The 15349-nt window shown below is 37.4% G+C and overlaps 1 protein-coding gene across 9 annotated transcripts in view; it reads left to right on the forward strand.

Moving 5' to 3' along the window:
- FCHSD2 (FCH and double SH3 domains 2) overlaps positions 1-15349 on the forward strand; it is a 276748-nt gene that overhangs the window by 209491 nt on the left and 51908 nt on the right. For 5 of the 9 annotated variants that reach the window (XM_070625891.1, XM_070625883.1, XM_070625882.1 and 2 more), the window contains 3 exons: positions 5794-5916; positions 13651-13746; positions 15067-15138. In XM_070625891.1, the coding sequence (XP_070481992.1) occupies positions 5794-5916; positions 13651-13746; positions 15067-15138 (291 nt within the window). The remainder of the gene's footprint in view (positions 1-5793; positions 5917-13650; positions 13747-15066; positions 15139-15349) is intronic. The other 4 variants (XM_070625887.1, XM_070625885.1, XM_070625888.1 and 1 more) reach the window with 1 other exon arrangement.

Raw genomic sequence — 15349 nt, forward strand, 5'->3', positions numbered from 1 at the left:
ATAATGCAACCAAAAGAAATAATTTAGATAATAGGGCTGATATAAGCTATAGTTATCGTCCATAACCCTTTAGTAAGGAGTCTCTTAATTTCAAATAATAAAGACTCAGTGTTTCTTGAGCAAAACAAGAATTTGTTGGCTCAGGTAAACAAATCACAGAAAGGACAAGGTGGTGCCTGCTCAGGAACCACCCGATCCAAGGACATTCTCTGTCTCTCTCCTCTGCCCCCTATTCCCAGCTTCATTCTGCCTATTTCCCATCACTGCTTTTCCTTGTGAGTTGGTTTAAGTCCCTCCTATTGCAGATAGGCTTTCTCTACTTGGTGGGAAGAATAGCCACTTGGTGGGATGAATAGGCCATTTTGGACTCATCTTTCATCTTCCATCCCAGGATTGACCTACTTTAGGTCAAGTGCCCTCCTCTGCCCAGTAACTGTGGGCAAAAGGGCAGAGGTATGATGTTCTGTCTTGCATACCAGCTTGGCCTGCAAGTTCAGCCCTGTGGCCAAGAGAGCGGGATCTGTCACTAGAGGGAGAGAAAATATGTGTGAAGTTTTATGTCCTGAGAGTCCACATAAAAAGATGCCGCTACTAAAAAGGTTTGAAAACTACTGCATTAGATAGAGTTTTGTGAAGTTAGTTTCTTCTCTAGCTTGTACAGAATTTTACGAATGCTACATAACGTCTTCAGGCTTACTTAGTCGTGGGACTCAAGTTGGGCTCATTCATTTTTTTTTTAGCATGTGAATTCTGATTGGTGTATTGTTTGTTGAACAGATACTTATTAAGCACTACCAGTATAGCAAACCCTGTAACTCAGCACAGAAGACACAGTGGTAAACATACAGACATGGTCCCTCCCTTCAAGGAACTTAACAAACCAAAAGGAGAGACAGACAAATAGGCATCACCAGTGCTAGATTATATTTCATGATTCGGAGGTATGAAGCAAAAGACAAGAGGGAGGTCCAGAATAGATAATGATTAAGAGAAGATCTTAAGGATGAGTACGAGTTAGCCAGACCAAGAAGGAGAGGGGAGAGAGTAGTCAAGAAAGAGGGAAAGCCTGTGTGAAAGCTCAGAGGCAAGAGAGAAATACTGGAGGAAACAAAAGATGTGCGTCGGGGGGACAGTGTACTGTGGAAGGAGAATAGGAGTAATGAGTGAAGAAGCTGGAGAGGTCAGCTAAGTCCAGATCCTACAGTCACGAAATCATGAATTTTATTTTGTTTTTCTTTATCCTAAATGTAACAGGTAGTCAGTGAACATTGTTGAGCAGTCAAGTAAAATATGCAATTGAGAAACTTCCTCCCAGCTGCAGAAGAGCAGTTGGAGAAGAGAATGGTTCAGTCTAAGAGGCAGTTTGATACAAAGGTGTGAAAGTCAGAGGAGGGGAATAGTGTCTGGTCAAAATCTAAGTTAAATAATTATGTATTTTTTACTGGAGTAAGACTGACCCAATTAGGATAAATTAAATGCCTGATTCTCTCATTTTCTCTCAATGTTTCTTCAGTGCCTTCCCTCTCGTGCAGTTGGGGCCTGCTTTTGTAGCTCCCGCCTTTCTTGGTTCCGTTCATTTCAGTGATCATTTACTGCAGGCTTTCTCTGCTAAGGTTAGAGATAAAGGGAAGAAGCAAGTGCTGCCTGCTCTCAAGGAACTGATGGTCCCTTGGAGAAATCAGACATATATATGTATGTACATATAAATGGTTTCAGTATGCAATTTAGAAACATCCTAACTGCAGTGTGGAAATGGGTTGGCAGGAGGGACAGCTGGTTGCAGAGCAATAGGAGATTGCTGCAGTAATCTAGATGAGACAGCTACTAAGTGCTATGATAGACAGTGATACGTACTTTGTGTGATAAGTACTGTGATGCAGGAGTTTGTAAAAAGCGTTTTCAAGCTCTCTTCTTTGGTTCCCAGTATTTTTTTCTGTGTGGGGGGACAACTTGTTTTCTAATTATTGGCTTTTTAGTCAAAGTCCATATAAATATTTATGTATTCTACGTTCTAATCACAAACCATATTGAGACAGTTCTACCCAGAATTGCTTTGAACTTCATCTCTAGGCACCATCACTGGTTCAAACGACTGCAGTTAACTTGAGGCATGGGGCTGGAGCCAATCATAGGATAATCATCCACTTCCTGTGCTTTGAATTCCAATCATTTCTTAATTTTCATACCTCCTGCATTAACTCTGCACACTGGCAATAATGCACCTGGGCCAGAAGGCCTCCAGCTATCTCATTCTTACCCACCAGAAAAATTGATACGTGTGCAGGTTAATGAATACAGCCCCCCTGCAAAGGTGATAATTAAAATTCAGGAGATTCTGGGTGTTGAATAGGGTGAAAGAAATATTTTAAGGTTAATCTCTGTCTGCTGGAAGAGACTTCCAACCACGTGGCCCACCTCCCACCTAATGTAGTTTCATGAAGCCTCCCTTGGGTTACTGAAGCCTTTACTGTGTTTGGTACATGATGTCTAATAGAACATCTCTCTTACCTGGAATGTCTTGGGTGTAACTTGCCTGTCAGCCAACTCATTCAGTGCATATTTGTTGCTGTGTTAAACTCCAGAGTAGAGCAACCATTTATATATTCTTTACATATTTTTGAGCATCCGCTGTCTGCCAGGCACTGTGCCTGACTAGGACTCAATCCATGCCTTGTAGTAATACCCATACAGCATACAGAAGATTGTGGAATCACTATGGAGGAACTGGTTGTCAGTTTTGTAAAGCATTTGGAACATGGTAAGCCATTAGTAAATGTTAGTTGCCTGTGTTAGCCATCATTATTACTGTCTGACTGGGAGAGAAGAGGGGGCAGGACGTTCCAGGCTAAGAGACTAAGTGAATGGCATTTTCCAAAATGGCTCAGTCTGGTTGGGGTGTAGAGTACAGTGCAGATGACAGTGATGCGAGGTGGTGCTAATGAGAGGTAGTCTGGGACCAGATGATAAAGGACCTTAGATATCAGCTAAAGGATTTTGACATTTCAAAATATATCACTGTAACCATTTGACTTTTCGAAATATGCCAGTGGGAAAGTATTGGGAAAAAAAAAATTTGTGGCATCACTTTATTTTTCTGTTCTGATATTCAAGTTTTCTTTTTACAGTTTTATGGAAAATTTCCAGCATACACTGAAGTAAGAAGAGTAGTATAATGCCCCACATGTACTTGTTACCTAGCTTTAACAATTATCAGTATGTGGCCAATCCGTTGAAGATTTTTAAGCAAGGCAAGAAAGGAGACTAACATTGTGCCACTTCCATTACCTTATTTAATCTTCACAGTGTCCCTTGGAGTATGTGGTTTTCCTACTCCCTGTTTACAAGTGAGAAAATCATCAAAATGATGAAGTAAGTAAGAGTTCTGAGATTCTAACCCACATCCAGCTTATCTCAGAACTCAAGTTCTTTCCCATGCTGTATCATGCTGCCTCAATAATTCTGAAGCAGAGCATGATTGTCAGTTGAAAACAGCTGCTGATCTGCCTACCTGCTATGTTGGTGCTGTTGAGGCTACTGAGGATGGTAGACTTCCCGCCTCCAGCCACTTTTACAGGGTCAGCAGGATCTAAGTCTACATAAATGCACTTAATCAACCTAATCAGCTAAAATGACTCTTTAGTCTAGTGGTACTCAAAGTGTGGTCCCCAGACCAGCAGCAAGTTGATAAAAAATAGAGGGGCCGGTTAAGTACGCATGTTCCACTTCGGCAGCCCGGGGTTCGCCGGTTCAGATCCCGGGTGCAGGCATGGCACCACTTGGCAAAAGCCATGCTGTGGTAGGCGTCCCACGTATAAAGTAGAGGAAGATGGGCATGATGTTAGCTTAGGGCCAGTCTTCCTCAGCAAAAAGAGGATTGGCAGCAGTTAGCTCAGGGCTAATCTTCCTCAAAAAAAAAGAAAAGAAAAGAAATTCTCAGGCCCCACCCCCCAATCTACTGAATCAGAAACTCAGAGAGTGGGATACTCATGATGCTTATGTTGCTATTTGCTGTGTTTAAATAAAGTACTCCATTGGTTTCTTGCAAACACACGGTTTCAACAATCTGCAAAAGCATTTCTAAGGCAAAAATCTCATATCAGAAGAAGTCCTGTTTCTTTTTTAACAAGTTCATGAAAAACATGTCTTAAGAGGAATTTTTATTCAGACTTAACACCAGCAGTCTCTCTGGGGATGTTACATAACTACATGTTATAATGGAAAGGAATCTTAAGGAATTTGCACGGCCCGTGTTTAAAGTACTTGATGGCGCCATCTGCTGGTTAAAGCACTACAGAATGTGCAGCTTGATTACTCAATGCTTTGGGGACAGACTCTGTTATTTCTAAAAAATCAGTTTTATAGTAAAAATTTAATGGAATAGCCAAACATGAGATATATGGAGAACTTTTTACTGTAAAACCGCCATTTAGAATTCTTAGATATCACAGCAAAACACAAGCAACAAAAGAAAACATAGCTAAATTAGACTTCATCAAAATTAAAAACTTCTGTGTCAAAGGACACTATTGAGAAAGTGAAAAAGCCCACAAAATGGGAGAATATGTTTGAAAATCATATATCTGATAAAATATATATATCCAAATACATAAATAGTATCCAAATATATAAAGAATGCTTACAACTCAACAACAAAAAGTAAAACAACCCAATTAAAAGATGAGTGAAGGGGGCCAGCCCAGTGGTGCGGCGGTTAAGTTCACACATTCTGCTTCTGCGGCCCTGGGTTTGCTGGTTCGGATCCTGGGTGCGGACATGGCACCACTTGGCAAGCCATGCTGTGGCAGGCTTCTCACATATAAAGTAGAGGAAGATGGGCATGGATGTTAGCTCAGGGCCTACCTTCCTCACCAAAAAAAGAAAAATGGTTAGACACAGACTTACCATAGAACCCAGCAATTCCTTTACTATGTATATACCCAAGAGAATTGGAAACAGGTGTTCAAACAAAAACACAAATGTTCGTAGTAGCATTATCCATAATAGCCACAAAGTAGAAACAACCCAAATGTCCATCAACTGATGATTGGATAGATAAAATATGGTATATTGATACAATGGAATATTATTCAGCCATAAAAAGAAATAAAGTACTAATATATTGATGAACCTTGAAAACATTATGCTAAGTAACAGAGGCAGGCACAAAAGGCCACATGTTATATGATTCCATTTATATGAAATGTCCAGAAGAGGCAAAGCCATAGGGATAGAAAGTAAATTATGGTTGCCAGAGGCTGGGGCAAAGGAAGAATGGGAATGAGTGCTGAATGGGTGTGAGATTTCTTTTTGGGGTGATGCAGATGTCCTGGAATTAGATAGTAGTGATGGTTGTACAACACTGTGAAGGTGCTAAAAGCCACTGAATTGTACTCTTTAAAATAGTTAAAATGGTAACTTTTATTGTTGTAGTTTATTTTGTTATTCTATGTTTTTAACTCCCACACCTACTCTGTTATAAAGTGATTACAGAAGTTGACACAGCTAATAAGCAGATGAGCAAAGATCAAAATTCAACCATTTTGTCTCCAAGTTTTGTCCTATTCCGACAGCTTTTTTCAATATTGGTTACCTTTACCTTTTTCAGTTCCTATTTGTTAAAAAGATTCAACGTTTTCCCAGGTGATTGTTTAAGGTATATGTTTACTCTTACAAAACAAACTGTATCTTTTGTCCATTATTAATAGATTTTAAACTGAACTTACCTTGTATGCAATAGATATTATATGTCAAAGCCTTATAATTTCTTTGTGTTTGTTTACTCCTCTTTTACAGGCTCTTGATGGAAATGTGTATGATCACCTCAAGGATTATTTAATAGCCTTCAGCCGGACTGAGCTAGAGACATGCCAAGCTGTGCAGAACACATTCCAGTTTTTATTAGAAACCTCCAGCAAGGTAAGTTACCTTAGTACAATATGTAATGTTATCCATTTTAGAATCTAAAATGTTTTTGCATACAAACAAAATGAAAGTACCAGTGACATTAGGAGAATGCTTTAAAGGACAAGTTTCCTGGAAACTGTATTCCTTCTAACAAAGTTCTGTTCTCCTTGATGAGTTGGCAAGAGGGAGGTGATGACACAGGCTAGCTCAGGACACCAGTCCACTGTCATGCTCGTTGCTTTTGAGAGAATGGTTTAAAGAATTTTATCTTCCACTCAGATTTTGAAGGCACTCATATGAGGGAACAACAAGGTCAGGTGTCAGTGCAAAGAGTAATAAGGGGGTACAAAGGGGACAGTAGCATTTTATAATCGAAAGAAAATGAATGGTATAATGTTTTTAAAAAATTAACCTTACCTTCTATGCTGTCATTCTTTAGTAGTAATCTTTTCATTCAAAACTGTTGAAATCCATCATCTTTACTGGCATGTCACACTGTGTACGGAGAAAATAAATGAAGTTGCTTTTCTTCAGGATCTGACAGATTAAAATTTTTTGCAGTGGAGAAACTGTCCTTTGGAAGATAAATTGTTCCTGTGATTAGTAAATGTTATTTTCCTTCTGGTAAATTCAGTGCATAGTAAATATTTCCTGACTGAATGCATGCATTTGTAAGAATATATTCATTTTATAACTGCTGTTTTAAAAGATCCAGTTCAGTTCTCTTTTTTGGCAGAGAGAGCGGGAACTGACTAATACCCTAGGAAATAGTTTGGAAGGGGATCAGGGTGTCCATCTCACAAGACAGCGTCCAAAGACAGGAGAGAAAAGGGGCACAGACCCTGCTTCTGAACTCCTCCTTATATGCTTGTTCTTGTTTTCAGCCGTCCATACCTCCAGTTCTGTTTTTAGAAAAACATTTAAAATGTTAAGTTGATACAGAAATATAAAGATCACTAGTCTGGTGCTTTGAAATCCTGTCATATTTGTATTTTCCTATATTTTTAGCCCCCAGGATCCAATAAAAGACATAAAAGGATTGATGTATAGAAAGAAGGATGGATGGATAGATGGATAGTTATGTGAAAGCAAATATAGAAAAATGTTAATTGAAGAATCTAGGTAGTGGATATATGGGTGTTTCTATACAATTGTTTTTATTTTGATGTGTGTATCTTGGAAGTTTTCCATAAGAGAATGTTGTGGGGAAAGGCCTATAAAAGCATCTTGGCTTTATTCCTTTCATGGAATAGTTGATTTTTGACTAGTGACCAAATTATTTATATTTATTGATCCATTCAGGTTTTTTGTTTTGTTTTTAATACATTTTGGTAGCATATTTTATTAGACAATTGTCCATTTCATTTATCAAATTTAATGGCATAAATTTGTGTATAAACTTGTTTGCCTCCATACGTAATTGTCTCCCTTTTTGTTTCTAATGTCTCTTATTTTGATCAGAGTTACCCGTCTATTTTATTACTCTTTTCCAAGACAAGCTTTTGCTGTACTTCTCAATGTTGTTCTTTTCTGTTTCCTTAATCTTTGCTTTGATATTCATTATTTCTTTTACTTTATTACAATTTATGTTCTTCTTTTTCAGGCTACTTTTTCTGTTAGGCCCTATGTTTTCAGTCTTTCTTATTTCAAGTAAATCCATTTAAGGCAAAAAATTTCTCCTTCTACTTTAAGTGCATTCTGTGATATGTCAGGCTTTTTTGCTGTTTCTACATTTTTCCCCCTTGTTAACCCATGAATTACTTAAAGTGAGTTTTTCCAGGTTCCATTCAATGGGAGTATGTAGTGGGGTAGCATATTTCATTTTTAATTTTATTAGAAATTGTATTGTATGATATTCATTCTAATTTTATCAGAGAGGTTCCCCTCTAACAAAATTTTTGAAAATCTCTTTTTCCAAGAATAAGTTAGGTTGGATACACCGCTTTTAGTTTATAAAACAGGTATAGGTATAGGCTTAGAAAATAACTAATATTTTACACAAAACACTTAACAATTTTCTGGAAGTTTTTAGCATATCCTCTGGTATTATCATGCTTATTTTATAGAGAGGAAAAAACTCAGGAAGTTGATGTGGCTTGCCTGAGTCACACACTCACACATAGTGTTTTCCGTGCTCTACTGCTATACTATATTAGTTCTTCAGCTTATGTATTTTTATAGAATTGAATTAAAAATGTATAAACTGATTTGGACACAGATAAGCTTTCATTTTCCTCTGCATTTACTCATATGAGTATCTTCCTCCCCAGGGATGAGGAATAAATGAGATGCTCTTACATTTAGATTGAAAGTGGTAATAATAAAAATTTAATAAGAATGGTGTAGCTGGGAGATGTGCCCTTTTGTTCCAAGGACCAGAGGAGCTCACAGCTACAAACTGTATGCCATGTGCTTTTCTGTTACAAAGAGCTTGTTATGCTGCTCTTGTTATACGCTAAAAGCAACCCAGTGATCTGATCACCCAAAAAGAAATTTGAAACCCCTTACGTTTTCATTCTACTGCGTTATTACTTTGTCTTTTGGTTGGGGGGATCCATTTTTTCCCACATAGCCAAAGATATTGGGGGGTAATCCCTACTGACACACTGTAAATGTTACAGTGCTCTCTCTATCTTTCATCCCCTGAAGGAAAACAGCCAGCCCTAGGAGCTTTTGTTTGATTTTAATTATTTATGAAGCTTGCTCTTCTCCTTAATATTTTATGAAATTCTTTGTATATGTAACTGAAGCAGATGTTGCCATAGACACTTTCTGTAGGATTGTAACTCCAAAGGTAGTTCTCCTGGCCTTTATGGTTTCTTTCTGTGTGCTTGTTTTCTGTCTGCATAAGGAAACTCAATACCAATGAAGAACGTAGCTCTTTTAACAATTCAGGAAATATCAGTGTTATTCTATATTTCTTTGGAAATTGAATTGTCTAGTATTGCCATTCTTAATGCCTTGAAGACTAACCAAAAAAGTAAACAATAAAATAAAAAGAAAAACCACGTGATTGTCTTAAAAGACACAAGAAAAGTATTTGACAAAATTTAACACTCTTTTATGATTAAAAAAACATTCAGCAAACTAGGGATAAAAGGGAACTTCCTTAACATGATAAAGAGCATTTATGAAAAACCTACAGCTAGTATCCTACTCCATGGGGAAAGACTGAAGGCTTTCTCCCCTGATCTCAAGATGCTCACTTTCACCACTGCTGGTCACCATTGTACTGTAAGTCCTAGTCAGAGCAATTAGGCAGGAAGAAGAAATAGAAGTGTCCAAATTGAAAGGGAAGAAGTAAAATTATCTGTATTTGCAGGTGACGTGATTATATGTAGAAAACTCTACAGAATCCACAAAAAAAGTACTAGAGCTAGTAAATGAATTCAGCAAAAGTTGCAAGATCAAACACAAAAGTCAGTTGTGTTTCTATACTCCATCAATGAATGAGCTGTGGCATCTGAAGAATAAAATACCTAGGAATAAATTTAACCAAGGGGGTGAAAGACTGGTACGTTGACAACTACAAAACATAACTGACAGAAATTAAAGAAGACCTAAGTAAATGTAAAAAATAAATGCTTATGGATGGGAAAATTTCATATCACTAGTATTGCAATTGGATACACAGGTGTCCTTCAACAACTATTTATTGAATGGTGCTTTAGGCAAAGTCACTATGCCGGATGCTGAAGGATACATCAGTAATGAGATTTAAGGCCTGATCTCGGTTGTCACAAGAAATGACAGAGGGGAGCAGGTAGAGACTGGAGGGAAGAATTACAAGGGGGATGAGGAAACTTTCGAGAGTGAGGAATATGTTCATTATGTTGATTGTGCTGACATTTTTACAGGTGTATAAATACGTTAAAACTTACCATATCAATAAAACTTTGCTGTCTGTCAATCATACACTAAAGTAATGCCTTTAAAGAGAGAGAGATTAGGCATATGTCCCAGAGAAGATGAAAATTTATTTTCACACAGAAATTTGCACACCAGTGTTCATAGTAGCCAAAAATTGGAAACTGCTTAAATGACCTTCAGTGAGTAAAGGATCAAATAAACTGTGGTATGTCCCTACCATGGAATACTACTGAGCAATGAAAAGGAACAAACTGTTGATACATGCAACAACTTGGATTAATTTAAAGGGAATTATGCTGAGTGAAAAAAGGCAATCTCAAAAAGATACATACTGCATGATTCCATTATATACCATTTACGAAATAACGTTTACAGAGGTAGAGAACAGATTAGTGGTTGCCAGGAGTTAGGGGTGGGGAGAGTGGATGTAGCTGTTACACAGTAGCACAAGGGAGCCTTGGGGTGATGGTTAAGTGTCTTGATTGTGATGATGGATATCTGAAGCTACACATGTGATAAAATTCATAGACTCTACACCTACCCCAAATGAGTGTGTGTGTAACTGGTGAAATCTAAATAAGCTTTATGCTTTGTACCAGTGTCGATTTCCTGGTTTTGATAACTTTGCAGGATGCCAACATTGGGAGGTGCACAGGACCTCTATGCAACTTCCTTCAAAATAAATTGTTGAGAAGGAGAAGACCAGTGACTAGCCAGTACCTCTAGTGTCCAGATTTTGTTTTCTCCTTTCTCCTACCCTGCCTATAAAAACAAAAAGCAGGGCTTTTTTGGAAAAGAGAATTGATTGTAGGTCAGGGGCACGAAATATATAAGACAAACCTTAAATAGTTTGTCATAATAGAAAACAAGGAAACTGAAAAAACTATGAAAAAAAAAACTGCTAGTCATGCCTCATAGAAAGCAAGGAAACTGAAAAACTATCAAAAAAACTACTAGTCATGTCAAAAATCAGGATGTGATTTTGCTAACCAAAGATGGGATAATTTTAGCATCAATAATGGTAATAACCGCAGTAGATTAAAACACATGAAATATTTTTAAATCTATGACTTCATAATAATAATTTATTAAAGCTATAACTGGTCATTCCTTGGTGGTTGCTAGGGAAACAACTCAATTTGAAAATTAGGTAATGAAGGGAAAGAATTAAGCATTTATCCTGCCTTATGCAAACTGTACCTCAAAGCACTAAATGATTGACTTGGACAGTTTCTCTTACAGAAGTATTCTAGCTAGTAAATGAAAAGGCACTGATAGAGTTCCTTGGTAGAATGATAGAAAAAAGAGAAAATCTCTAGTTTTTCCCACCCCTAATGGATTTAGGCAATTATCATCATAGGCCTATTCTGTTAGTTTCCTAGGGCTGCTGTACAAATTGCCATAAACTAGATGGCTTAAAAGAATAGAAATTTATTCCCTCCAAGTTCTGGAGGCTAAAAGTCAGAAATTGGGGGGTCAGCAGGGCTGCGCTCTCTCCAAAGGCTTTAGGGGAGAATCAGCTCCTTGCCTCTTCCACGTGTTCTTTGGCTTGTGGTCACATCACTCCAGTCTGTGCCTCCATGGTCCCATTGGCTCCTCTTCTGTCTGTGTTTTCTTCTGTGTGTCTTTTATAAGGACACTTATCATTAGATTTAGGGCCCACCCAGGGAATCCAGAATGGTCTCTTTAACTCAAAATCCTTAATTACATCTGTAAAGGCCCTTTTTCCAAATGAGGTCATATTCTTAGGTTCTGGGGATTAGGACATGGGCATGTCTTTGGGGGCCACCATTCAGCCCACTACAGCTGTTAATAGCATAAAAAGAGGCAAGTCGGAGTCTCGCCTTCTCATGGAAGTAAACACCACCTTGCCAAAACAAAACAACAAAAACCTGAATGCAATCAGCATCAATTTATAGCAAATACAGGAAACTAAATACTACCAGGATGCAGTCGACCAAATTCAGACTGTGGGAAACTCTACAGAACAAAAACCCAGTTTCTTCAACAAATAAAATGGAAGGAGAGAAAAAAGAGATCGAGGAAGCAACTTGTATACGAAAAGAAACCTAAGGAACATCATCCAGTTGCACTGTGGGGGCCTTATTTTGATCCTGATTTGAAAAACTTGAAAAAATATGAAACAATCAGGGAAATTTGAACACTTACTGATTGTTTTGTATTTATTGTAAATTTTAATATAGATATGTTTTTAAACAAGTCCTTGTCTTTTAGATATCATACTATAATATTTATGGATGAAATGCTATGTTTGTAACTTGCTTCAATATTATTGGGGGTGGAAGGGGTAGGTGGGTTTATAGATGAAAGAAGATTGGCCACGAGGGGATGTTTTTGGGAGTTGGGTGATGGGCACATGGGGATTCATTACTCTGTCGTCTCTACTTTTATATGTGTTTGAAATTTTCCATAATGAAAAGTTAAAATTTTGTAAAGGTTGAAACTTCCCCCTTCCAAAAAAAGAAAAAAGATGTGTAGTTCTTGAGAGGATAGATTTGGCAACCTAAAGGATGATCCTCTTAGCTTTTTCTGCCTGGTGATTAGTGAGGCTCTCAGGGCTGTATCAAGAGCTTTCACAGCTATTCTAGCTTAAAACTGGAATCCAAGAAAAGAACAAAACACATTCCCCTTTGGAATATGTTTATTCAGCCAGCCTCCCCTGACCAAATTTCCCCTACCGCTCCTCACTCCATACCATCCCTTCCACCTGGATTAAACATCACCCTCTTTTGTGCTCTCCTAGTACCCTCCACATACTTCTGTAGTGTATTTTAATTGTGGAAGCTGTTTGGCTCTCCCGATTTCCAGACTATAAATTCCTTGAAGACACTAACTGTGTTTCTAACTAACTTTATTCATCTATATATTCCCCTGCATTTAACACTGGGCCTGGTAAGCTCTCTTAATAAATGGTTGTTGAAGGAAGGGCAGGGGCGCAATAGAGAACTGGGGTTGTAGTGGTAAACAAAGTGCGAAATACACCTCCTGCTCTCTCCGTCTCCTCAATAAGTTGCTCTCCCAGGAGCACTGTGGTGGAGCCGCAGAGCTACTTGACACTTGGTTTTCTCCTTCTTCTGCCCATCCTCTGGCAGAGGTGCTAATGAGCTGTAATACACCTCAAATGAAAGATAAGTCAAGGATAAGCAATGTAGCAAAATAGAAAATGAGTTTCTGCACAATCAAATGTTGCTGATTTCTATTCTTTCCCAGGGTATATAATGCAATGAATTCTTTTCAGGTAACTGTCTTTCTGTACTGTGTGTTTTGCTACTTTTTGTGTATCAGAATTTTGCTTCTATATAACTTCCTTTCTAGTCTGTCTTCATGGTATGCTTTAAGATGGTAATTAGAATGTAACTTCTAGAAAAGGTGTTAAGAAATACTGTAAAAATACTGTTTTGTGCTATGGGTGAGGCTATCTGGCAGCTTCCTACTGAATGGCAATCTCCATAAAACAGACTTTCAGAGGCCTGGGAAACTTCAGAGCTGGGAGAGATATCAGAGACTAATGTGCTTCCCGGTTTGCACCTCCCCCTAGTAAAAAGAATAGCTTTTTGTGTAATAGCTATCTTCTTGCTGTCTGAAAATATTGCATATTGTCTAGTCCAAAAATCTGGGCTAGTTTCTAAACTAGTACTTTCCAAATTTAGATTCTTGAGAAAATAGGACACATGAGTAACAACTGTTATCTAAAATTTAAAAAAAAAAAGTATAATTATCATTTCTTTTTGACCACATAGTGTTGGATGATTTCTCATTTTTGGAAAACAGCAAAATAAATCTTAAACTTTGAAATGTAATCACTGTACATTTTAACCTTCTTAAAGACTTACGGATATTTTCTTTTCTCTTTAGGTGGTACGAGACTATAATCTTCAGCTGTTTTTACAAGAGAATGCTGTGTTTCACAAACCCCAGCCCTTCCAGTTCCAGCCTTGTGACAGTGATACTGTAAGGGAATTCCAGATCTTCATTTCAATGTTGTTAAGCTACGTTTGTGCTCAAATGACTATTATCCTTGGAATAGACAGACAAAAAATCTGAATATGTCTCATTAATTTTATAACAAAGCTGTGAAGATGCAGAGAAACTGTGACATTTCTTCTTTCTAAAATATGACTAACACATACAATATCTTTATGCTAACAACTTTCCGCTAAATAGGGTTAAATTATAAGACAAGCTACCTAAAATCTGAAAACTGAACTGAGGAAAGAAGAAAAAATATTAAATAAATTTTATTTTCAATTCAAATATAAATTATACTTTTATCCATGAAATTCTTTATATACATATCCTTCCAAAGAAATTAGTAGTTAAATTTTAACCAGAATAGAATTAATAAATAGAATAATGAATATGTGCATGCAAATAGTTTGATTGATTTTATTAAAAAATTACAGTCCCTCTATAATTCCTTTCAGATTTCTTAGAATGTTAAAGTATTAACACAAATGCTAAGTTGAGTTCGCAGTTTTTAAAAAGCAGACATTAATCATACATTTTTATGCTTGGGTTTACTCTATGAAAAATTATTGCCATTTTTGAATTTTAAGAAAAGCACTGAAATGCTAATTTGATAACATAAAAAATATATTTAACTTCGGCAAGGTGAGAAAGCACATATCTATGTGTTAGCATGTTAGAATGTCCAAGATATGCTACCACATTCTCTTAATGTGGGCAAGCCAAGAGGGAAGTCAGATTATATTGGTAAAATCTGTTGGTAAACCTAGAATCAAAACCAGGGGGGTTTATGATATCAGAATTTAATGGTATCAATTTGATAGAAAGCTTCCCCGTAGGTATCTTTGTTATTTTTCTTACTAAATTTTAATAGCTCTGTTAGCAACTGTGTAAAGAAATGTAGGTCAAAATGTTTCCCTCTAGATTATAATCCTTGCCTTTAAATTAGTGCCCTTTTTTATCAGTCAGGTTTTGCTTAATGACTCAGTGACATTGTCCTATAATTTGACTTCTTTGAAACCTGGGAGGAATGAAGCAGAGCATCAGAAGATACAGGATATGGACAAGTTTGCCAATCTAGACTTAAATTGCGACTAATTTGAGACTATTTTATCTTTGCCCATTTTCCTCAGAAAAATCAGAGTAACAGTGATTCTCATCTCACTTGTCCAAAGCCCAGCTACAACCCTATATCCTCCTCTGTTTCTAGACACTGTGCTAAATGTTCTTAGCTGTGTGTCCCTGTTTGCCTTAAAGTTCTAACTCTATGCTGTTTTCTGTCCTTGTGCAATCTTTACTGGGCAGAGTTTAAAAGCTGCCCAACTGGTGGATATTGAGCTCTCCCCTGTCAGTGCTCTGAGAATGACCATAGCTGAGGTATATGGGGGTGTGGGTCAAGGGTGGAGGGGTGGGGTGTGTGGGTTTGCATGTTAATAATGGGTGGGACTTGGTATTGGGATGATAGTTTATTTATATACACACCTGTATAAGGGGCCACGGAATGTATAAGCTAGGGCTCTCCATTTTCCCTTACAAATTGATTTCCTTTCCTGATTATGGTGAAAAGATTGAGCTTCTCATTTTTCAT

Source organism: Equus przewalskii, chromosome 6, assembly GCF_037783145.1.
Source record: "Equus przewalskii isolate Varuska chromosome 6, EquPr2, whole genome shotgun sequence".
NCBI lineage: Eukaryota > Metazoa > Chordata > Mammalia > Perissodactyla > Equidae > Equus > Equus przewalskii.